The following is a 25,191-nucleotide window of genomic DNA, read 5'->3' on the forward strand; positions in this document are numbered from 1 at the left end:
AGAGTAAGAATTTCATTGTGTAGTACAACTACCTGTTTTGCTGTGCATATGACAATAAAACTCTTGAATCTTGAATCTTGAATCTTGGATAACGTTGATTACAGTGACTATATTAATACAAAGTCTTGTCCCAGTAATAAGCAGTAAACCGCATAATCTACTGTAGACTACTGTGATCAATTATACAGTAATTAATTGTTGAAGTAAATTAAAATTTTGCAATTACAACTGTAACGCAATTGTAAAAATATACAGTAAAATATTGGCAACCCCAGCTGCCAATACTTTGTCACAGTGTGTGTACCAGTTTGTGAGTCTTTACAGCCACATCTCGACACAAGCATATTGCAGGAGACCAAAATTGGATTTATTTAGTTTCGTAATACATCAAACAAAACCAGTATCTCTTCTGAGCTGCTCATCACGCACAGATGGCAGCTGGTAAAACACTCTGGAGGGTACTCAAATACATTCATTCAAAAGGCTGCTGTGGTGCACTCTGACATTTAAAAAAATATATCTTGTACCAAAGAGGACACACAGAGACATTTCAAGTAAAGCTAATGCCAAGAAAACAAAAACAAAACAAACAAAAAAAACAATGTAATGCCAAAATCAACAGTAAACACGTGATCGGACCAGATGTGTCTGTCGTCCAGAGCTCGCGGTAAAGTTTTCAAATGTTCCTAATAAGAAAAACACATTTGTCATGACTTATTATAACCACATATATGTCACCAAAACTTCTGATTCTTCTATTACAGAAAAAAATTCCTGTGTCTACTTCGACCGCTGCAGAGAGGCAACAGAGACTTCTGACTTGAATCATCTGCTTCTTTTAAACTAGTATGCCATGTCTGACCACACTGTGAAATGTAAGCGATTAAAACCACACGTTTTGAAAATGATCTAATTTTGCTCTCTTGAAAAGATAAAAAAAAATGCTTTTTTTGTTTTTTAAGCCGTTTTGAACTGTAATTTTTAAAAGAATGTACTGTATTTAAAAAAAAAAAAAAACTGTTTGGTTTATGTTATGTAAATATTTTTTTATTTACTAGGGTCATCTGATTACTGGCCTAATTGATATTCAGCATTTTTGTGATTATGTTTCTGATTATTTTAACGAGTTTCTTGATTTAAAAAACAAAAAAAAAAACAATCTCTGTTAAGGTCTAAAGCGATGCCACAGCGCGATCTGATTAGTTACACATCAACAATAACAGCCAATCAGCAGCGACAGATTAATGCAGAAAAATTTGCCTTCAATAAAACATCAAAAAAAAAAAAAAAAAATCTAAATTTCAACAGTGTCTTGTGGTGAACTTTGTATTATTCTACATTTTGAGACCAAGATTTTAATTTTTACTGTAAATATCAGCTCCAAATCAATAATCAGCCTCTTTGATGATTAATAATCAGTATCAGTCGAGGACTGGTGATCAAAACAGCTGAAAACATGTGATGAAAGCGCACACTGTTTTTGAATTACCTGATTTTGTTCTATTAAAATGATAAAATAATTAAAATATAAACCTTGTCCATATCAGCCAGCCTTACTTACAGTACCAGGATATTGTAAACATTCCACCATGATAACCAAAGGCTTCTTCTTCTTCTTTTCCAACATGTCCCTCTTCTTCTATTGCAATGAATGCAAGCAAAGGCGGCGATCAATACCTTCAGTTCCTCCTCTATTTTTGTTACTATCAGTTACACCTTTCAAATTCTATCTTTGTTACCACACCTGCTGTGAAACACGCCCTCACGTTTTTTAAAAAAAAAATCAAATATATTCTCAATGAGTTCCAGCATCTCTCTCAGGGTGGAATCATATCCAGAGCAGATGTTTTGTCTCCATAATACAATACTGGAAGAGTATTAGGATGAAGCTGCGTTCGTCCATGTTTATTTGTCCGAGATGATTCCTGCTGTGCCAATGCAACAACAAAAGTACGTTTTGACACATGCTCCAGATCAGTGTGGTGCTGAAACTGACTCAGGAGTGAATGAAGTGCATCCTTCTTCATCTCTACAGTGGAACTTTCTCTCCAGATGCTTCCCTCTTCCCTCTACTTCTTGTGGAGGGGGTTTAGCCGGGAGAAGCAGAAACTGGGCCAATGAGGAGCTGAGGATGAAGGAGGAGGAGAAGGAGGAGGAGAGGGGAGGACCGGTGTGAGCAGGACTTCTAGTCTCAGTCTCTGTCTGGAGCAGAGAAGGACACCAAGAGATTTGTGAAAAGTGAGATCAGACTGAAGCCACACCAACAAGTTTCCGTTTTAAAACAGTATTTAAAATTGTATTTATTTATTTTAAAATGCATCTATTTCAGCTTTGATTTCATGCATACTGACACAGCTGAAAAATGGACGTCTCATGTAACTGGACATGCAGCTGCAGGTTGTCGTGCCAAGAAGTGATCACACACTTGTTAAAGCTGTATCGGCCAGTTTATTTATGTCTGCAGCTGCTTCTATGTGGATCAAACAGATATATAAATACACACGACATTATGCATGTGGAGACAGCACGTGTGCTCTCGACTCATAGTGTCACATGATCCATCTTCTCTGTTCTACCTGCAGTGTTTCTCCAAACTGCCAGTGTGTTACAGTTGGACTGTGGAGTTCGTGGAAGCTAAAGGCACAGAAGCTGGCAAGTATTATATATATATATATATATATATATATATATAGAGAGAGAGAGAGAGAGAGAGAGAGAGAGAGAGAGAGAGAACACTAAATACAACGGAAGTTGTTTTAACTATGAGGTGACCTGACGTTTTAGAANGAGGAAACGCATTTAAAAGGAAACCCAAAAGGCTTCATTATATTTTTTTTCTGGGTTTATGTACTTTACAGATTATCAGTAGCTTTAGCTTTCATCACTGCAGCAGTCATGGGGCTTTACAGGAGCATACGAAAAGGCACCACGTTGGTAATAATATGCTTTGGATGGATAGATACATGTATATATGTATATATATGTATATGTGTGTGTGTATATATACATATATATATATATATATGTATATATACACACACACACATATACATATATATGTATATGTATATGTGTATGTATATATATATATATTAGATTTTTTTGAGTATTTGAACCAAACATGAAGAATGCACTGTAAAATGACTTTCATACTCCAAACAGTCACAATCTGTTCAACATGCAAAACTTCTGTTGGTGATGTTAATGGTGGCTGGCTTGAATAAAAATATAATACTGCATAAAGCAAATTTCTATATTATTCATTAAAATCCACAAAAAATGTTAACTGATGCTTAAAATCTGATCAGTGTTTTTTGTCTTTTGTTAAAACTTGAACTGTAATTACAAAGTTTGACCACAACGTGTCAGTAGAGACAAGAATAAAATTAATGCTTAGCAATTTTTTTTGTTATTTATTTGCTTTGTTTGTGTTCATAATAAAAGATTTGCACTGCTTTTAACTTTAAGTACTTACTTCATCTCCTCTTTTTTTTTATTAGTTGGGGTAATTCATATATTTTTGCTTTTTAATGTAAATTGTAATAAATTTAATTCTCTATAGCCAAGCATCCTTCCATCCATTATCTATACAACACTTAATCCTCATTAGGGTCACGGAGGGCTGGAGTCTATCCCAGCTGACTTAGGGCGAAGGCAGGGGACACCCTGGACAGGTCACCAGTCTATCACAGGGCTACAGTTAGAGACAGACTGTTGTTTTAAATGTGCTGTACAAATAACAGTGATGGCAGTGATGTGACTGGTCTCTAAGGATTCATTTAAATTAGTCATGACAAGTCAGATATGCTAGTATGACGTCACGGATTTCTTTTGGTTTACATTTATATTTGCATTGGCATTCTTCTTCTTTTAAACTTTTTATAAAGTAGTAGTAGTACAGCAGTAGTAGTGGCAAAGTTTGCTAAAGAGAAATGTTTTACAGTGCTTAATAGCATTTATATCAGCATGTAGTTGGAATTTTGGATTCTGTTAATGAATGAAAAAGCATCCAGCAGCACTTAGAGGTGTGCATACCTGAGTTGTGCAGCACTGGTGATGGGTTTTCCTCCTGCTGGCATTATGTGCAGATGAAGCAGCCAATGTAAGCCCACACCCTCTGCAGGATTACCAGGAAGGCCAACAGGTAGAAGAGCAGAGTAACAGCCTGCAGAGAGACAGAGGGCCAAATAAAGAAGACGATGGGAGGAGGGCGGTGAATAAAAGAAAAGATTTGGGATGAAAAAAGGAAGACAGAATGACATGGAGAGATGATGCTGCAAGAAAATAAAGAATAACATGGAAAACTTTGGGAAATGAAGGAAGGAAAGAGGGTGTCAAACTTGTCTGTTTTGATCTTTTATAGTTTACAAATGATGACGAGCAGCATGGAATAATACTGGATGTATAAGTATAGTATACGTTTTTACTGTGCTACATCCATCAAACATATCAGTCGATCAGTTGTTCATCAGATATTTAATTAGCAACATAAAAAACAGATTAATATCACAACATCACATAAACAGTTTATTGCTATAACACGACATTTTAATGCTAACATGGCATACAAACTTATCAGGCTACAGCAGTAAAGGTTTAATATTTATGACCATGATGATGTGATAACTAACTGTTCTAACATATATTTGACACTTTCATGTAATAACCTACAGCTTGAATTGTTGGTTTATCATCAGATATTCAACTTTTTGATTGCCATTGAACTACTCATCTGTGCTGTGCTGTTCTTAATCTAAAAACTAAAACTAATTAAGAATATATTCTACATGTCTCATTTAAACATTTGCACCAAATAAATAAATAAACAGCAAAAAGTTTCAAGGACTTTTAGATTGAACTGCAGGCTGTGTTTACACAGAGCAGAATGGAGTTTTGAATTGTAAAAATTAATTTAAAATGTAAGTGTGTCAAATATCGATACTATGTAGAGTCAGCATTTTTCCAGCACTGATAACACATTTTGGCATTTGGAAAAGTTTTGGACATATTGATTCTGTTTTTTCCCCCCAATTTCTGTAAAATATAACATTTAACTTTGGTTTTTAAATCATGATTTATATGATTCACGGTATTATAACTGTGTCACATTGCACACAATAGATTTCTGAGTTCTCCCTACTTCTAGCCATGGTTAGTTTTCTTTCAGTAGAGGTTCAGAACTTCATATTGCAGTGACCAAAGTGTTTTGTAACAACGATGCATGCCATTTCTTCCATATTTGGACAAAAACTAGGAAAGAGGACTGTTTCATGGTCAGACATATCTTACTAAAAGGGGCCAACATGGGATTTGAGCTAACTTTCAGAAGATTTTTAATGCTCTATGTTTTCATCCCTCCTTCCTCCTTTCTGTTCCCATCTCATTCTCCAACACAATAACAAAAAGAAAAAAAACACACAAAAAAAACACATAAAAGCACTGAAGCAGCTGCAGCCAAGTGATTCTTCAAAAAGATAACTAGAGTAAGAAAGTGTGGAGGTGTAGCCACATCAGCAAGTGGGTGAGAGTGCTGGTCGATGATGATGATGATGATGATGATGATGATGATGAGGATGAAGGTAAAACCAGATGGCACTGACCTGAAGAGAGACACATGAGGTTATTTTCTCTTCAGTTTCAGCAATACTTGTTTCCGTATCAGGGTTAAAGCTGTCATGCTTCCTGCTGTTCTCTCCACCTGCATTTTTAACCTCTGTAAACCCTGAACTAGCTGTAAAGAATGCATTATTTGCACCCTCTACATCATCACCTTCCACATCCAAGCTGTCATTTTTTGAACTAATAGCTGCAGCATCCTCCCCTAATTCAGAGATATTGTTCCCCAAAGCCTCACTTCTTTCCTCAAATACTGCATTTGTCTTCTTAGCCTCTCCCAGTGCTCCGTCTTTGAACTCTGTAGCACCTTTAGGAGCTAAAGCATCCTTACTTCTGTCTTTCACCTCCAGATCACTGAGCTCAAAGTTGTCCACTTCTGAAAAACCTCTTTCAACACAAGGATGAGTCTCCTCCAGTGATATGGACGATTTACATCCATCACTGCTCGAGGAACCATCTTCTCCAAGATCAAAACTACCCTCCCCCAAGCTAAAATCCTTATCTACAACCTCTGGTAGGCATACCCAGTCCTGCATGTCCTCATCCTCCTCATGTTCCTCCTCAGTCAAATCAGCTTCTCCTGCTGTTTGCTGAGCTATTGGCACGTTGGGAAGAAATATGAAAGCAGGCATCTTCTGCGGCTGAGATTCAACAAGAAGAGGGTGGGACTGGCTCTGTGAGTGCTGTGAGGGTTGAGATTGAAGTGTGTCAGGCTCAGCATGAAGCTGAGTTGAAAGTGGGAGCTGTTGCAGATGCAGATTGGGGAGGATCTCAGATTCTTGGGGAGGTTGCTCAGGGCCAAACCTGCTCTGTTCCTGGTTCTGAAAATGATACTCAGGCAGAAGCTGTGAATCCTGAATCCACTGAGGTTGGGTTTGGGGTTCTGATATAATTTGAACTTCGCCTTTAGTGCTGACTTCTGGTTTGGCCTCCCCAGAGGAACCTCCAGGCGGTGGTGGTGAGCACATCATCTGTTCTGTTGGGAGGGTTTCTTCAGGAGCAGACTGAGCAGGACTAATCCTGTTCCAGCAGCCTGGTTTGAAAAGGCTGAGGCAAAACGTTGCATCCAATCCCTTCTTCCTCTGCATTTCTTCTGCAGCTTGTCTTTCTCCCCCTTCACACTGATACGTGAAGGAAGGAGTACAGTTAAAAGGCCACACAACAGATTTTAGCACATTAACATCATTGTCATCCTAATTAAACAGCTTTTGGTTTTTGACAGAAGTGTTATTTTATAGCTTTTATTAGTGAAGCTTCTTCGTGGTTACTGGTGATCATAAATGAATTAAAGCTAAACAAAAGACCACAGAAGCCATTGTGATGTGATAACTTTACAGCTAAAAAAAAAAAAAGAATAATTCAACTCCTTAGTGAACCTTTGATCTGAGCTGAATGAAACTGTTCAAATCAATAAAGTGTTTTGTTATTTACACCTTTCTGTTATTAACAATTGGCATTAGCATTGCAGTTAGCCAATGGGTCCAAACTCAGATGGCATTTGTAGATAAATCTTGGCTCAATTTCTTTCTTTTTTTTTGCATCTCTCAGTCACTGTAAATCTTCAAATTATTCAAAATATATACTGCATAGTGGCTTTAAAGTCCCCATATTCTGCACATTTACAGTCTTGTGTTGTTTTTAAAATAATTTTTAGAGTTTGTTTATGTGGTTACATTTTTAAAAACATGTTATTTTACTGCAGCACCCCTTCTCACCATCTGTCTAAAACCTTTCATGTCCTTTTAAGGCCTTCATCCACACCCACAGTCTTTTACAGGCACAGAAAGCAGCTAAAACACACCTATCAAAGAGAATGATACAAAAAGAACAATACTGGCTCTTTATTTCTTGTTTGGTAATGCAACGGCTTCTCAAAGCTGTTTTGAGAGGCTTTACTGCAGTTGTGTTCACTGCCAAATTTGTGTAAGAATACAATAACACTACCACATAATAATAATAGGATAAGGATCATATTTTATTTATCTATTTTAGTTATTGTGAGCTGAGCACATATGTAAGAAATTACTGACTGTAATGTGTTATTTTCAAATTTTTAGTCCTTGTGAGTTGATGTTTAAAGTTCGCTGGAATGAACTAAGACCAGAGTCCATAGAAGGTAAAAAATTTCCAAAGATGTAACCGTCCTAACATAAACAAAATGTTGTTAATGGGCTTCTTGATCCTCTGAATAAAGAGAGGAATGTCAGTTTTGAGATTGAACTGCAGACAAGCATCTGAAAATGTGCTGGAAGAAGATCTGGTTATTTTTTTTACACATTCAACACTTCATACGTTCATATCCAATCAACACTTGCCATCTCAGATAAATGCCACATATGTGTCACTTCCAAATTAACAGGAGAAAATGATGATCTGTACGAGCATGTTCGAGTGTATGTAAAACAACAAATAAGAGTAGATACAAATGATTTTCTTTAAAGCGGTTTTGTACCTGCTGTGTGCTCATTCCCTCCTGGTGTTCGCAGATGTTTCCCTCTTTAACTGGATCAGGAGCTGGACATCTCTCCGCCTCCACTTTCTCCTCCTGCTTCTCTGCTTTATTCTGGCCTGATCGTCCGTCATTTGGGTCATCAGTCTCCAGCTGTGCAACAACTTCGCCTGCAGGCTCAGCAGAGTCCCTTGCCAGTCCTGGATCCAGCTGGATCCTGGCTGGTAAAGTTGGCTCCACTGGTGCAGATGTCACTGTTGGGATTGGCTCTTTAACTGGTTCTATAAAAGATTCCAGGTTCTGCACTGAGGTTTCCTGATACTGTCTTGGCTCTACGCTCTGGATCAAGGGTTCTTTGGGTTCCTCTGGCTCTGGATCCACCGCTGGTTCTTCAGGAACATCCTCCACAGCTTCTTTGAGACAACAAAACAAAAAAAATACTAAATATGCACTTGCATTGTGCTTTATATGATATTCAAAAGCTTGAAGGATTCCTCCCTCTCTGGCTCCATATTGTATAAGGTGTGGTCAAGAGGTTCTGTTCATGTTGTGCACAAGGAGTGTTATTATACGTCTGCAGCATGTGAGAGCAGTCGGGGTGTCTCATGATACCACAAAATCAACACCAGGACCTGTGTCACACATATTTCAGCACAATTTCTCCATGGTTCACCAACAGAGAGCAAACATCACAGTCGGTGTCAGTCAGCAGCTAAATGATCCAACTTTAATGGGAGGATCATCAGTGGTGACCAGGAGAAGGTCTGCAGTTACCACCAAGAGAAGACACGGCAGGTTTCACTGTGGAGCTTCCAAGACGGGAGTAAGGCCATCAGGTGGGAGCACCAGGAGCATGCTCATAGTTTTCTTCAACATTCGCGTGGTTGTGTACTGTGAATTCGTCCCCCAGGATTGGATGGTCAAGGTAGAGTTCTACTGTAAAGTCCAGAGATATCTGAGGCAAGAACATTTGGCACAAATGACCTGAACAATGGCTTGATGGCATCCAGGTACATGTGTTTTTTGCAACAGCAATACAAACATCTCTCTCCACCTGCTCTGTTCACTAGATTTGGCTCTTTGCGACTTGTTCTTTTCCCCAAAATGAAATTCAAGTTGGAGGCTTGCTGTTTTGACACAGTTTAGACTCTGAAATGGCCGTCGCAAGTTACCATACCATTCAATGAGTGTCATCACCACACATCATTCCAATAGGCTCAGCAGACTGTTATCACCTCATTTATTGGCAGTGGAGTCTGTGCTTACAAAGGTTTTGGTTGGAGGTTAGAGAGGTTTTTGGTGGTGTTGTAAGTCAGTGGACTTTCAGGAAGGAGACTTGAGTTTGAGTTCCCCTCTCAGACTATTATTACAGAATGATTTAACTTCCATTTTGACTTCATGTTTTTCACTCTGTATTCACTTGTGTTGTCAGTTTAGTTAGACTTAAACATAAGACCATTGGTTAGGTTTAGAAAGGGTTCACGGTCGGGTTAAATACACCCTGTTACAAAGTTACACATGTTACAAAGCTTCATTCTGTATATTTCTCTCTACCAGAGATTTTACATTCACGTATTCACATGACTGCAAGAGTTCACCCAGTGTGATCAATTCTGCTGATCAAAGGCAGTCAGTTAGAATGGATGGAAACGCCACTTCTGGCCTCCTGGAAAACAGAGGAGGTCCCTCATGTATGGGAATAATTTGTAGCAAAAACAGCCATTTACTGGATTGGTAATGTCTGAATTAGGTGTTGACAATTTTCTATAATGGCTTACGTACACTTCCAAGTGTGGAAGAGCACTGCGAGAGCTGCATGTTGCACAACGAGACTATTTTGACAGGGATGGCGACTGAAATTAGATCAGTTATTTTATTTTTATAGGCGCAGTCTTGGAACTTCTTGATCACACCTCCTATGATGTGAATGTATTTGAATATATGAGTTTTTCTTTTGAGGTGAAGTAATGGAGCATGTAGACGAACTGGCTTATTGGTACAGATCAATAAAACTTGTGTTATATTCTGTGCATTTGACAGGGAAAGGTCTGACTCACTGGCTCTTTATCTACTGCAGCGACCAACTATTTTTGGATTGGACTCAGACCTTAAATCCCAAAACACCCTTAACAGATACAGTTACTTAGTTTGAATTACATCCAAACTCTCGTTTCTGGCAGACACCTTTACAGGTCAAACTTTACAAGCATAGCTAGCATTTTCTGTGGTGTATTTTTTAAAAAGAATATATATATATATTTATATATATATGTATATATATATAAAGTGTTTTTGCAGCCAGGTAAATTTGCATATGATGTTGCAGTGTAGATAAGTACTTTACATTTACATTTTTCTTATTTTAAAATGTAAAATTGTGTTTCTCTTGACTGTGATACTGCTGCAACTCAAGTTCTGAATCAGTAACTCTTAAAAATAAAGTTGTTTCTCCTGCAGTGTTTTCTGATCTCACCTTTGATGAAGTCAATGCTATTCAGAGCTCTCTCCTGTTTGCTGAAGTTAAATCTGTAGAGGCTCAGGTTCTCATAGCCTGGTTTCAGTGTCTCAGATGGACAGGAGGTGGTCGCTGCTACGATTCTGACGTCAGAGAGGACAGGTGGATGGGAAAATGCAAAGAAAGAAATGATTCATTTTAGAATAAAGGCACAGAGCTAAAATCAGTAATATAATATAAATGTATTTTTCCCAATACGTACTTTGTGATCAATCCTCTTGAATTCTGAAAGGAGGATTAAAACAAAAACAGATAATTTAAAAATTACAAGAAATTTCATATATTCAATTTCAACAGTTTTAACAGCATTTAAAAAAAAAATAATGCATTGTAATTTTACAGATTTTCCTTGTCTTGTTATATTATAGATAATAACTCATCATTTTTTACATTTTATATATTTTCTATTTTATCATTTAAATTGAATTTATAATTACAATTATTACTATTTTCTTTATTTTCTTATTTTCTGTACATAATCTGCTGCTAACGTCTTAACACTCACACCGTTAGTGGCAGCAGGCTTGCCACTGCACATAACACCTAATCGCCCAACGGGGATAAATAAAGTTTTTTCTTATTCTGATTCTGATTCTGAAAATCCCAGAAATGAACAATTGTATTGTAAAAATTTATTTTTTCAAATAGTAATTTGTTTGTTTTTACCACAAAATTGCATTAACATATTTATTTTACGAGTACTTGCTGGGAAAAAAAATGCATTTAAAGGAGTGAAAATGATGAATCATTTTTGTGAATGTCATTGTATTTGTTCTTTTACAATGTGTGATCATAAAACTAAATGGATACAAATATTATTTGACAGATATTTGCTGTTATTTTTACTGGTTCTGCAGTTTTTAAACATTATAGGACTCCCTGTTTCTTAACATATGTTTGTATGTCACCCTTTTTTTGGTGGATCTTCAGCGTTTTGTATGATGTACACAGAACCATGGAACACACAGTAGAGGAAAAAATGGACAAAAACAAACTGACAAACTGGGTATTTGGTTAAAAACCTTTGGTACACTGAGCGCTCATGTACTGCTAATTTAGAAGCACTTACACCTGTCAGACTCAGGTGCTGCCCACCTGAACAAAAGCCGCCATGTCCGGCTCCTCCATGCTGCTCGTGGCGCTCTCCACCAGCTTGCTGTTGGCCTCCACACTGTCTCCATAGCAGCGCACCAGAGCCTGGACGTGAGTAGTTTTTTCATCCTGCTCTGAGCTGATTCGCTGTGTCATCACCTTTAGTTCAAGTAAAAATATTAATAATAATGGTAAAAACTTCTTTGTACACTAGAACATTAATGAAGGACTTTCAAGTGTGCCAATGCTACAGTTACCGTCATACTGTTGTTACCATTAGCTTCTGCCAACTGTCTAAATGAGACATGTTGGATGAAGTGATTTTGATGAAACATCAGCGTTTTAAGCTTTGATTTGGTTAATTTCCCGAATCAACTTCATGTCAAAGCAAATCAGAAAGTAAAAAAATCTGGCGATTCTTTTTGTTCTGATAAATTATGTCATTTTTGTAATTTCAGAACGATATGTCTTTTAAACCTGTCTGCAGGTTTGGAGATTCATAGGGTTGAAGGTTTCTTGTTTTTTTAAAAGCCCAACCTATAATTAAAGCATATACCAGAATTTCAGCATCATTCTGGGGCTCAAAATTATGCAAATTTATGTTCTTAGGAAGTGAAAATTATGTTTTTTCTCATTCATGGATCTTGAATTGTTTTGGCAGCAAAAACTAACTGTAGTGTGGGCCTTTCTGCTTTTACAAGCTTGTACAAGCAGAATCTTTAGAAGTTTTTTTTCTATTTACAAATGTCTACCCAGCAGTCAAAGAACTGGGGTTGTCTAATGAAACAGAGATTTAAAGTGATGTACAATGACCACGTAGCAGTGATATTTAACATTATGATGACTAATAATGTTGCTCAGAGGAAACACGTGAAGAAACGAGAACAGGACCTAGAATACTTAATCCAGGACCAGCATGTTCAATATGAAATACCTGTAGCACCAAATAACTGAAGATTGAGCAAAACCAGCCACTGATGATAAAATAGCAATGATGATGCTGACAATAACACTTTGTCTCCAAAAACACACAAAAACATCTTCCTACCACATTTGGTCCATGCACACATGTAAATCCTATATTTACATGCTCATATCTGCTGGTTTTACTGCAAATATTGCCAGCAGATTACAGAACAACTGCCATTACAACTACTGTTGGTTCTGCTGCCAGTATGTCTGCCGAACTGGAAGTGTCCTCACCGAAGCTGCAAAACAGTAAATAGGAGGAGCAATCTCTGACCTTATGTCTCTCCTCCAGGATGGAAAACATGCGGTCGAACTTGTCGCAAACAATTTGTTTCTGAGTACTGCAGTTCTCCTGTGGAGGGTAGAATACAGATTAGTGCACAAAACCAAAGGCATGTTGAGTGTTTTCATACAACACATGAACTAAATGTGATGTGTACGACACTTCACTTTGGCAATCTATGAGAGAAACGGAATCAGGTCTAGTTTTTAGTTGGACAACTTGTAACTATTCTGTCATGCCAGCCGATATCAGCCATGTTTAATACTGTCTGGAGACGAAGACAATGAAAGAAACAGGTGAATGTTCACTATGTCCATGCTGGTGAAATCACACTTATGACTCATTTATTTAACTGTAATGTAATGGGGGATGAATCAGAAAATGGTAACCAAAAGCATATCAAAGAATACTAGGATTTTAGGCTCTATATTTTTTAAACATATAGCTTGTCAGATATTTGCTATCATTCAAACACACACACCTCCACAGTCCTGCAGTTCTTCTCCACCTCATCAATCAGAGCCTGGACTTTGTCGCTGAACACCGCCAGGGAGGTGATTCCTTCACTCAGCTTATCCTGATGAACAAAACGATCAGTTATTTAAACATTGTAGTTCGTTGAGCCATTAAGCACTCAAGTGATGTTGTGCTACCGGTAAGGGCTATAGTGTGGTATTAGTGTAAAAAAGGTCAAATATATTGGACTCAGATGGCAGCTGTTTTGGACAAAAGTTGTGCACGTAAGGGCAGATTGATTGAACAAGCTTTTAGACCACAACAACATATAATCCTTAACCATTTGAACACCAAAACCTGCCAGTAGGTTTTAAAAGGCATTTTATCTTTTTAAAAATGCCAAATTTACATCATTTATCAAACAGAAAAATGAGAGAATCCTTCTCTGTGAGGATTCTCAGTTATCCAGGTCATGGTTATTCTGGTCGATTAATTGTGGCAACTGGAGAAGAAGAGAGAGAATCCTTGGATTTTCAACCTTCTGATGGTCCAGAAATTAAACATGTGTGACCCGTTATTCTACATATCTTGTGTAAAAATGAACCAAGAAAAAACATGATGAATTATTTAGATTCTGCAAAAAAAAAAATACAAAAACTGTGCTCATCACAACCATGAAGCTGTGAGTGACTCAGCAGCAACCAACAGTCTCAAAAGGTTATGTGTAGTGACCACGTAGCAGGGATACTTGACATGGTGATTAATAATGTTGCTCAAAGAGAGCATGTGTAAAGAAAAGAATAGGATCTAGAACACTTCCTTGAGGGACACCAAGCTTAATAATAAATGTCTGGGTGTGTCAACAACAAAAAAAAAACACACCCAGAAATGGCCTGGGATCCAGTGAGCTAAAATGACTTATTGACAACAGAAGGATGTTCACTCTGATAAATCATCTCCTTAAGGTAATTTTTATTTTGTTGTAAGAACAAAGCTTGTACACTGTTCTGATCCTTAAACCATATTATTCCTGACACACGAAGCCATAGAGTGTATAATATACCTTCTGCTGCTGGTAGATGTCTGTCAGAGGAGCCACCTGACAGGTCTGATGAGCCCCGAACACTTTGCATAGAGAACACGTCGGGACCTGACAGGTGACACAGTAGATGTTCACCTTTTCACCCTCGTGGTCTGAACAAGTCACCTGAGCAGCAGGTGGAGGAGGAGGAGGGAGGGGGCTGGAGAGAAGCGCAGAAGAACTCTTTAAAAATGGGAATTTCACATCACAGTTATAATTGTCCTCACTGTCTCTCCTCTCTACCTTGTGGCGATGGTGTTGCTGACTTCCTGCTTGTAGACGTCGATGATGTTCTCCACCAGCAGGTTTCTCTGAAGGCCGTAGACTCCGTGGCGATCCAGCACCACTTCATGTCTGCAGGACGGACAGCGGAAACGGCCACTGTTCAATATCATAGTGGTCCGAGCCTGGAACAGGGATGGCTGGACACAAAAAAGAAAAAAACAACAACGTGTAAACAACATAAATCTTCATAACTGCCTTTCTGGATTACTTGCTTTGCTCCAGTTCAGGGACCAGGAGCACAAGGGGCTCCTGAGCCTGAACCTATGTATAAAGTGACTTCAAATTTGTCTTTGGAAAGTCACAGAAGTTAACCCATCCTTTATCTATACACCACTTAGTCCTAACTAGGGTGGCGGGGGGGTGCTGGAGCCTACCCCAGCTGACTTAGGGTGAAGGCAGGGGACACCCTGGACAGGTCACCAGTCTATCACAGGGCTACACTTAGAGACAGACAACCAAGCACACTCACATTCACACCTAGAGACAATTTAGAATCACCAATTAACCTCAACATGTTTTTGGAGCTTGTCGGACGAAGCCAGAGAACCTGGAGAGAACCCACGCTGCACGGGGAGAACATGCAAACTCCACACAGAAAGATCCCGGTGTCCTCACTGGGACATGAACTGGTGACCTTCTTGCTGTGAGGCAACGGGGCAACCACCGAGCCACCTTGCAGCCCCCACTGCAAACAGATGTAAAACAATAATCGAGAAATATAAAACAATCTGAAAGCCAAAGAAATTACCCCAAAGAAATGTAAAAACAATTCCAAACTGATTTAAAATTACCTTACAGAAACACAAAACCAACTCAAAGACACAAAATGTTCCCAAAGCAATGAAAAGCAATTACAGAGAAATGTAAAACGAGACAGAGAACGATGACAAAAAATACACAAAATAACTACAAAGAGACATTAAATGTCCCCCAAGACATGCAAAACGACCACAAAGAACTCAAAACAGAGCTAAATTGTCCCAAATGACACAAAAACACAATGGCAATCGATGTAAAATGACACCAAAGAGACAGAAAAGATAAAGATGCACAAAACTAATACACGGCTTTGTGTATTTCAGAATGTTTTCAAAGTCATGCAAAACAACTACAAAGACATTGAAAGTGATCCCACAAAGACACAACATTGCCATGGAGACACGAAATGAATGCAAGTAGATGCAAAAACAACATGTTTATAGTCAGTTTGTGGGTTTCCCTCTTGGAAGGAATGGCTTTTTACTTGTTTACCTTTTACTTGTCTGTGCCCACCATCTATCTATGCCTGCCATCACCTAACACTTGCCATTTGCTGTCATATGACCCAGCTGCATGCTGGGAGTTCAATATTTAGCAACAGTATTTTATTCATTTGCTGGAGAATGAGTGAAATCATCCAAATGTGCCCCCTGAGTGAAGTCAGACCTGCTTCAGGACGGGTAACTGGGCAAGACCGAGATGGGGAAATCCCCCACGCTCACCGTCCAGCACACACACACACACACACACACACACACACACACACACACACACACACACACACACACACACACACACACACTAGCCTCTGTTTATCCTTCCAGTCTGCAAATAAAGACTAAATAACACAGAAGATAGTTGGAACATCAGCATGTTGATTTTAAAATGTCATCAAACTTTGCTTATTTAACATTAAGAACTAAAAGTAAATTGCTATGGATGACTGGAAGTCAGGGGAAGACACTGCAGATGAAAGGAGGGACATTTTTTTTACCTCCCCAGTCAATTAGTATATTAAGATAATATTTTTTGTCCCTCTGTAGTTTTGTGTTTAAATATGCAAATTAGTAGTATAAATGTAAAAACATACATTTGCATTAATTTCCAAAACAGAAATCTGAACATTGGATAATATCTGGCTAGATTTGATTACATTTTTTGTTCTAAAATGTTTTTGAGAAAGTTCTGCAGAGATTTAATAATGGTTCTACGTTTGTTTTAGTTCCTAGAATGTTCTTTTCAAAGGTCTAACAGTGTGTGTAAAGATGCATTAATATTTCCAAAACATTTTCTGAATGTTGCATTGAGAACATCCTCCCTTCGTTAACACTGTTTTATGAAAGAACATCCTAAAATGTGTTACTTCAGTAACATCCCCAAAACAGAACATTGCAGGCAAAACATTCTACCGTTGTTAATGTATCACATTATAGAATGTTTTATAAAAGACATTCTCTAATTAGAGGACTTGTCAAAAACACAAAATAAATTCACTTATTTTGGAACAACATTTTCAGCATATAAGAAAAACTCATTTTGAGAGAATGGCCTTAAAAGGTATGTTCTGTTAAATTCCATACATTTTTTTTGGAAATTGCAATTTACAGATTAAATTTGAATTCAGCAAATGTTACCATGAAACTTCCCCAGTTAATAACTTTGATTAAGACAATTATATTTGCATGTTTTCTGAAATGTCATGTTTAAATATGCAAACAATGTATTGTCTATTAAATATATCTATTATTATTGTGCTAATTTGCTGAATGTCCAACTCCTCAGAGTGGTAACAGGCCAGCAGTGCTTTTGAGAACTTTGTGCTTTGAAATACTTTGCTCTGTCTAACGTGTGTTTTCGTCTGCGCTTTTGTGAGAACCTTCCCAACGGATCGTCGCCTCCCCCGCTCAGCTTTGTCAGCCGAACCACAGCCTCTGTCGCCTCGTCTCCCGGCTCCCCCAGGAAACTTCCCCAGGATTTCCCTCACTTACTCGGCTATCCTCACAAGCTTCCTGGTGTCCCCTTGTTCCCTGCTGTTGTTAAATAAATCCTTTGTTTTCATTCCTAAACCTGATGTTGCATTTTTGGATCCTTCCTTAGACTGAACGGTCACAGAAAGTGTAATAAAAGAAACACTTAAATGTGTGTTTTGGATGTTTTCTTTCCACAGATAAAGTGAGATAGATAGATAGATAGATAGATAGATAGATAGACAGATAGACAGATAGACAGATAGATAGATAGATAGATAGATAGATAGATAGATAGATAGATAGATAGATAGATGATCAATACAATAGGACATCCAGGCATCTTTGTCACCTGTACTCTTGTTATCAAACTCATAAGTTTAAAGTCTCATTGAATAACTGGCAGAGATCTGCAGCAGCACAGTGGTGCTTTAATGTCAGACAATAAGACAGAAACAGAAACAGAAAAGCAAGAAAAACCTGCTTAGAGGGGTAACAAAAATACAGACAGACAGACAGACAGGTGAAGAAAAGCACAGATGAGCAGAGAGACCGATGGGAGGTTAAAGGGGAGAAGCTTCCTGAAATAGTGGCCTTTAATAATCCTCAGCTGCTGCTGGGCCTGAAGGAGGGATCAGAGCGGCTTTGACTGGAGCTGGAGGAGACCCCACTGACAGACAGAGACGAGGTTTTCATTCAAACTTTTTTTTTTCATTGGAGGATCAGTATCTTGAGCTCAGTCATGATTCAGGTCAATGAAAAAATCATATCAAAAATGTAGACTTCACCTTCAGCATAATAGTTGGGGTTAGGAGCGCTATGGGAACAGCAAAGTCATGGCGAGAAGCAGCGAGAGCTCAGAAATGTCTTGTGTGCAGCAAAACACAGTTGTAAGACCAGCAATTTTTATTTTTAAAAAGATGAAAGGATTTTACTTTTTTTTTTAAAAAAAGAACTCATTTAATTGTTTAACAATGAAAAATACATTAGACCCACAGGTGTCACCAATGTTGAAAAAAAAGGTCACTCTACAAAATGCGGATATTGTATTACTTGCATTTTAAATTTGTGTCTACTATCTGCTCTGTGGAAACACAGCCTGCAGTTCAGCCAAAAGGTTCCTGAATTTTTTGCTACAGCTGAGTAAATCATGGCTTCAGTTTTCTACAGAATCTGGGTAGATGGTTTATTTATCTGCAATTTTTATTTATTTTTTTGGCCTTTGTGCCTTTATTGGATAGCGTAGTGAGAGAGAGACAGGAAAGTAGGGGAGAAGAATGGGGGGAAGACATGTGGGAAAGGGTCATGACCGGGATTCAAACTCATGACCTCCACATTGGGACTGTAGCCCTGCACATGGGACACCAGCTCAACCAGGTGAGCTATAGCGGCGACCCGATAGGTAATTTATTTTTTTAAATTAGACATGTCGAATAAAGTAATTTTGATGAGATATCATGATTTTAAGCTTAGATTGGGTTGTGTTTCAGACAGGATCACACATCACGGATAAGTAGTCTGAAGTCTGTTGGAAAGTTAAAAATCTGGCTAATTTTTCAGTTTTAACAGTTTGTGGCTTCCACAAATGATTTTATTTTGGTAACTGTTGGGAACAATATCATGCCATTGAAACCCATCAGTGGGTTTTGGGGTTCAGACGTTTTAAAATTAATGAATCAACTAAAACAAAAGCAGCTGAAAGTAAAACAATATGCAATTAATAAAGATAAATCACCCTGAGGATACAAATGAGTCCGGCTTTAAATTGTTCTGCAGGTTACTGCACAGTAAGAGCTCAGTAAAAAGAGTAGGCACCTGTAGACTGATTAGTAAGGATACACCACGTTAAAAGAAAGTGATGAGCTAATGTAAAGGGGTAAATAAACTGGTATGTTAAATAAATATAAGCCAGGGCCTGACATGTCCTTCAGAGAGTGACGGCTGCCCAGTCTTGGCATCCAGCTCACAGTGATGAGTACTGTAATTATCACCTGTAATAAATCTTAATGCAGAGTGATAAACAGCGTCCAAGGGCATCAGAGTCTGCTCTCATGTACAAAACTAAAGTGTTCCTGCCTTTCTACTGTGCAGTGGGAAACAGATTTGTTCTTGTAAAAGAAATTTCAAGATATTTGTTTTTGGTTACAATATCTACAATTTCCTCAGAACAGAAGAAGCAGAAAGCCAGTTGTTTGCTACTGAAGAAAAAAATAAAAAATATAGAGGAAGAAGAAACAAGCAAAACTTTAGCCATCTACAAGAGAACAATGGAGAGAAATAATTAGGAATTGTTTTAAATCTGAAAACATCTTCCATGAAGTGATAAAATCTGCATATTGTATTTCCCCAAAATGCCAATCGACAGAAGTGGGACTTTCTAAATCCTCACGGTCGCATTATCACCAAAAACTTTACCCAACAGCTCAAAATGCACTTGAGCAAGATGTGTGCATTTACCAGAGTCCACTGTGAGACAGGATTAAGTCGTGTTATGGAAAACTTGACCAACACAATACAAAGTGTGGATATCTTAGGTTTCACTCTGACAAGTTACACTTTTAAATGACTGCAAAACACATGGAACCCTCTGAACCCCAAAACAACTTTAAAATGCATGCTATCTTTCTATAAAATCAACAAATTTCCACAATTTATCAGAGCCAGAAACAATAAAAAACAGAACAAATCATTGGATGTTGAGCTTTCAGACAATCCTTCAGTAATCTGAATTCTCTTTACTTGTAAGCATGGTTGTGTTGTTTCCATACAGGTGCAGTATTTTATATTGCAGTTAAAAACAAGCCCACAATGAATTTGTGTTCATATTAAACTACTCGTATACATTTTAATCTGTGGTTATGATCCTGAGACGACTGGAGGAGGTGCTCATGGTTGCAGCTCCGCCTGAAACCAAACTGCTGGTTAGATATTAAGAGTTGAGAAACGTGACAAGCAGGCTGAGCTGTGCTGCAGTCGTGTTTTACTACGAGGCGGCCAGGTAAGGACCAAATGGTTTTTATGGGGATCAGCATGTCTTTTTATTCTATGTATGAGTGGGAGTTTGTTCTGACCTTTGGGTGTCAAAGGTGGAGAACATGATCGGGACATGAGGGCGGAGTCTATCGGGTTTCCATCTCACATGCCACGTACACGTAAAAACACACGACACGTGTAGACGCAGCACTGCATACACAAGTGTGAAGTGTGCCCAGTTGTGCGTGAACGGGTTCATATTTGTTTGTGTTGCTGTCAGACTCCGCACATGAGTCCTGAGGGGATTCCCAGGACTCCAGATTTGGAAATAGCAGTAAAATACAGATGTCAGGGATGCTGAGTTCTGCTGTAACTGTAAGAAACGTCGTTTACATGGTTGTTATTACACTATTAGCGGCATCTTCCACACTTGTCCCCTGGCTAAGTCTGCTGGTACATTGCTGTCACTTTCCCCATGTACATTAAGATTGGCAGCAACAGTTTTCTAGTAATGATGATCATAAAAACATCATGTTAACCCTTTGAACTGTGAAACTGACAAAATGCCCCAAATTACACAATTTAAACTGGAAAAACTGTTGGATTTTTAACTCTCCGACAGCTCTAATTAACTAATGAGTTAAGCTATCTGTGACATGCTGTTCTCTCTGAAAACTGAATAAAATCAAAGCATGACATCTCATCCAAATTAATTAATTCTACGTGTCGTATTTAAAAAGTCAGAACTGTCTGCAAAATACTGAAAACTCTGTGCTCTTAAGTGCAACCGAGAAGCAGAGAGTAACTTAGCAGCAATTGACGATCACATGACAAAATGAATTGGCTGTTTGGCTGAACTGCAGGCTGTGCACAGACAGAGCAGGCAGGAGGCCTGCATGGAGACAAATGAGACATTAAGAGGATCAATACAATAAACACAACAGTATACAGAGAAGCAATTGAAAAATGGTTTACAGAGGCTATAAAAATGTAAGTATGTGTGTTCTGAGTTCTGTTTCTGAATGAAACAGCTGATGTATGTCAGGCCTAAGGGATTTGAAATGTAGTTGGAGTGTGGAGGTGCCAGCCTCTGATTGGTGAATCAGTTGTCGGCCTGCAGGTGATTGGCTCCTGACAGGTGAGAATTTTTTAAAAAAAAGTCAAAATAGTGCTGACTCTGTGTAGGGAAATTACTAATCTACCTCGACAGACCACTGTTACCCCTTTTCCACCAAGAAGAACCAGGTGCTAGTTTGTTGTTGGTGGTAGTTCCAGTGCTTAGTTGGTTCAAATCTCACACCTCCTAAGAACCAGTTGCTTTTCCATTGGCCAGGATTCAAATTAGAGTCACGCCATACGTCACTGCAGACGTAGCTGTTTACGGAAGTCCACACAGAAATCCAGATGTTTTTCACTGGTGCAACCAACCTTCTCATTTGGTTGCACTTCCCACCTTGTCACAGGCAAAGCATATGGCTTGCTGAACATTGTCTTATCGATAGACACTACAGTTTACCAATGTTCCCTGAATGCCCCACACTGCAGGCTGCAGTGCTCAGACAGTTGTGCAACCAAAAATTACTTTAAAAAGAATAAACTAGGGTGTTCTAATGTCAGATTTGTCCAAGATGAAAGCAAGAGGTTTTTTTTGTGTGCGGTCTTTTCTGTGATGGAACAAACAGCATGTAGGTGCGCTCTGTTTTTCATGAGTAGACCGCATTTCTAAGCATAAATACTGCAGTACACCAAAGTGATAAAAGTACTGTTTTCCACCATTGTGGTGCTGCTGGTGGGACACAGCTGTAGTGTACAGATTGTGCAAAACTTCTGTGAGTCATTCCAATACATCTGTGATTGGACCAGGGACGTCCTGGTGAAAAAAGACACAAATTACTGCTCCTGTGTCCCATTCTGTGTTTCCATCGGTCTCATTGGTCATGATAACCCGCACCCAGCCCCTGACATACTTGGTGTTTAGCTCTGGCCCAGCAAAGAGTTGGTGCTTGCTATGCACCAGTTTTGAGTACCTGGAGCCGGTGCTTAGGCGGTGGAAACACAAAGAACTGGTACTAAGTCAGGCTCTGGCTCTGAACTAGCACTGGAACCAGCTCGGTGGAAAAGGAGTAACTGACATCTTGACTCTGTACCTGTAGTTTAAAGATACTGTGGACTTTGTTTGTAGGGATGAAGAGCCATTTCAATCACTGTACTTTCTGTTTAAATTAGCTCAGAAGGTGAGATGTTGTGTTTTGGTAAATATTGTATATTGTAGCTCATTGTAACAAATCTCCCCCCAATATGAACAATACAAATTCACACACACACTCGGAAGAATAGCAGTAAATGTGGGACAGGTGATTTTCATGGAGCCTACATGACTACACCAGGAAAACATCCACACGTCCAAGTTTAGACGCTGATAATCCACCACACACGCACACACATCTGTGTGGGCTTTGTATTGAGCACGTGTGTGTCGTGAACAATGCACACACACACACACACAGAGCTGACACATAAACACACAGCACATGCACATCCATGGTGTGTGTCAGACCTGGTAGAGCTCGTTGGCACACTTCCTGCAGAGGTTGTGCTGGCAGGGCAGGATCACCACCGGCTTGTTGAAGATCTCCAAGCAGATGGGACAGATGAGCTGTTTCTCCAGCGTGGCCAGCGCAGCCTCACGCTCTGCTCCGCCGCTGCTCTGCAGGCAGCTCAGGTCGGCCGACAGAGACATGGTCACCCCCTCCTGCTGCAACTAGAAACCACACGGACGAGTCATATCGAGACTCAGAACGAAACTTCATATCAGTAGTGTTTTTGTGCACAGTGGGTACTAGAAGAGTACAGTGCTGAGCAACCCTAGCCCCTAACACAGGGAGGATCATGTCAAGCTCATGTTGCTTTATTATGCAATTAACCTTCTGAGCTCTGACCAGTTTCAGGGTGTTTTTTGCTGCTGTCACATGTTTACTCACTGTGGGCTCATTTCCCACAGCAAGTTATAATCTTCTAAATCATAAATTAAAAATAAAGTGGAATTTCTTTCACTATTTATTTTACAAAAATCAAAAAACCTGAAATCAACATGTGCAACATTTGTCCGAAAGCCCACAGGAGTAAACAATACTAGGAGAAACTGATAGCACAACATGCCGGTGATATTTAGCGACTTACATTTTTGCAACATTTACAAAATCTGTTTTTCACACCACTGCAAATCAGTTTGAGAACGATATTTCACTGTGCTGAACGTATCTTTTAACAGCTTGCTGACGACTCTCTTCTCTTAATGCTGTTTTTGAACAATGTTGCATTTATTTTATTGCTTCTGTGTTTGATTGTTCTATCGATCTCTCCAGTTTGTTTCCAGACTTCACAGCTGAATCACTCACTCAGGAGATCAGATCTTTTAAAACTGTTCTAAAAATGTGTTTATTTTTATGTTTTTTTTTCTGTTTGTTTGTTTTTTGTTTTTTTTTTACAGTCTGGTGCAAACAGTGTATTTTTGTCACATTTCTGAGGAAGAAATACATTTTGAGCCTAGATTTGAGTCCCATCAGATGCCCATATTCAATTCAATTCAATTCAATTTTATTTTATTTGTATTGCGCATATTTACAACAACAAGTCATCTCATAGCGCTTCACAAAGGCAGAGATAGAAACATCCAACAATCCAAAACTTTTGGATTCCCTATAAGCTTCAGCAGTCATATCATCTGTGATTAATTCAATATCCATCAGAAAGTTGAAAATCTTAAGTTTTGGGGTTCAGAGGGTTAAACATAATAGGCTCGAGACATCATTGTAAGATTAGAAACACAAACAGATGTAAATGAGAGATGAGAACAACTTTACTTACCTTCCTCTGCATCTGCTGATGGCAGCGGGTGAGAGTTCAGTGTGTCAGCTGTGATTTTCTGAATCATGCAGCAAATCCACACAGATCTAGAAGTTTTAGGATGTCAGAACACAGCAGAGAGCCTGAAGAAACCAGGCAGAACTTTATCTCTTGTTGTTCCTCAGGGCCAGATTGTCCAGAGTGAACTTGTGCTAGTTTTAAATGCACAAATTCCCAAATACATAATGAGCTTCAGTGAGCTACGGTGGAATATTTAGATTCGCATGATTTTGCTGACAGTAACACTGAAGTGCTGAGTAAGTTTTTGCATAATCTGCTGACTTGTACAGGGCACAGCAGGTACCACTGTCTGTGTCGGTGCTGGAAATGCCGGACTCACTCCACTGTCAGAGCTTGTTTTAGTCGTGCAAAATCCCAAACGTCCCCACTGATCCAGCAGTTCAAAGAGTCACGTCGAGGTCGATCATTTGATGAAATGGATCTTCACGTCCAACAGGAGCCAGTTTGTGAGCTCTCCTCTTCTGAATCGTTGTCATACAGGACATGAAGGTCGAGTCTCTCTCCTTCACAGGTTTGCCTGTCCAACTCACTCCATTGCTCATTTTTCTCACAAGTAGCTGTGTTTGTTTGTTCACAACTTCTTCACCATCTACAGAAATGTGTGTGACAGAAAGGATGCATGGTGGGACTGGGAGTGTGGGGGGTGGAAGGGGGCTTCAGGTTTCAGCCTCTGAAATGAACACACACACACACACACACACACACCATATGAGGAGGTGGCTGGTATGTGGACGGATTAAGACCATGCCAGGCCGTGCTCTTTCTACTGTTACACTCACACAGGCCTCTTAAAGGTGTTAACTGTAACATTTTCATATC

At 38.9% G+C, this 25,191-nt stretch overlaps 1 protein-coding gene across 4 annotated transcripts; it reads right to left on the reverse strand.

Annotated features, from left to right (window-relative positions):
* Positions 1 to 345: 345 nt before the first annotated feature.
* On the reverse strand, positions 346 to 24,953 carry LOC103356005 (tripartite motif-containing protein 54-like). Of its 4 annotated transcripts, none has more exons than XM_008280016.1 (12): positions 24,313 to 24,953; positions 23,003 to 23,206; positions 14,705 to 14,883; positions 14,444 to 14,621; positions 13,406 to 13,501; positions 12,916 to 12,993; positions 11,676 to 11,831; positions 10,783 to 10,805; positions 10,539 to 10,663; positions 8,069 to 8,475; positions 4,036 to 4,165; positions 2,117 to 2,202 (listed from the first exon to the last, which is right to left on the reverse strand). In XM_008280016.1, exons 1-11 carry the CDS (start codon positions 24,322 to 24,324, stop codon positions 4,079 to 4,081), a joined length of 1,545 nt encoding a protein of 514 aa, XP_008278238.1. In that variant the 5' UTR covers positions 24,325 to 24,953; the 3' UTR covers positions 2,117 to 2,202; positions 4,036 to 4,078. The 4 variants fall into 4 exon arrangements, with proteins under 4 accessions (XP_008278239.1, XP_008278238.1, XP_008278237.1 ...); XM_008280015.1 differs by having other exon boundaries at positions 8,069 to 8,478; XM_008280017.1 differs by lacking the exon at positions 8,069 to 8,475 and having other exon boundaries at positions 346 to 2,202.
* Between the last annotated feature and the right edge of the window lie 238 nt (positions 24,954 to 25,191).

This window comes from Stegastes partitus, unplaced genomic scaffold (genome assembly GCF_000690725.1).
Source record: "Stegastes partitus isolate 25-593 unplaced genomic scaffold, Stegastes_partitus-1.0.2 Scaffold179, whole genome shotgun sequence".
Classification (NCBI taxonomy): domain Eukaryota; kingdom Metazoa; phylum Chordata; class Actinopteri; family Pomacentridae; genus Stegastes; species Stegastes partitus.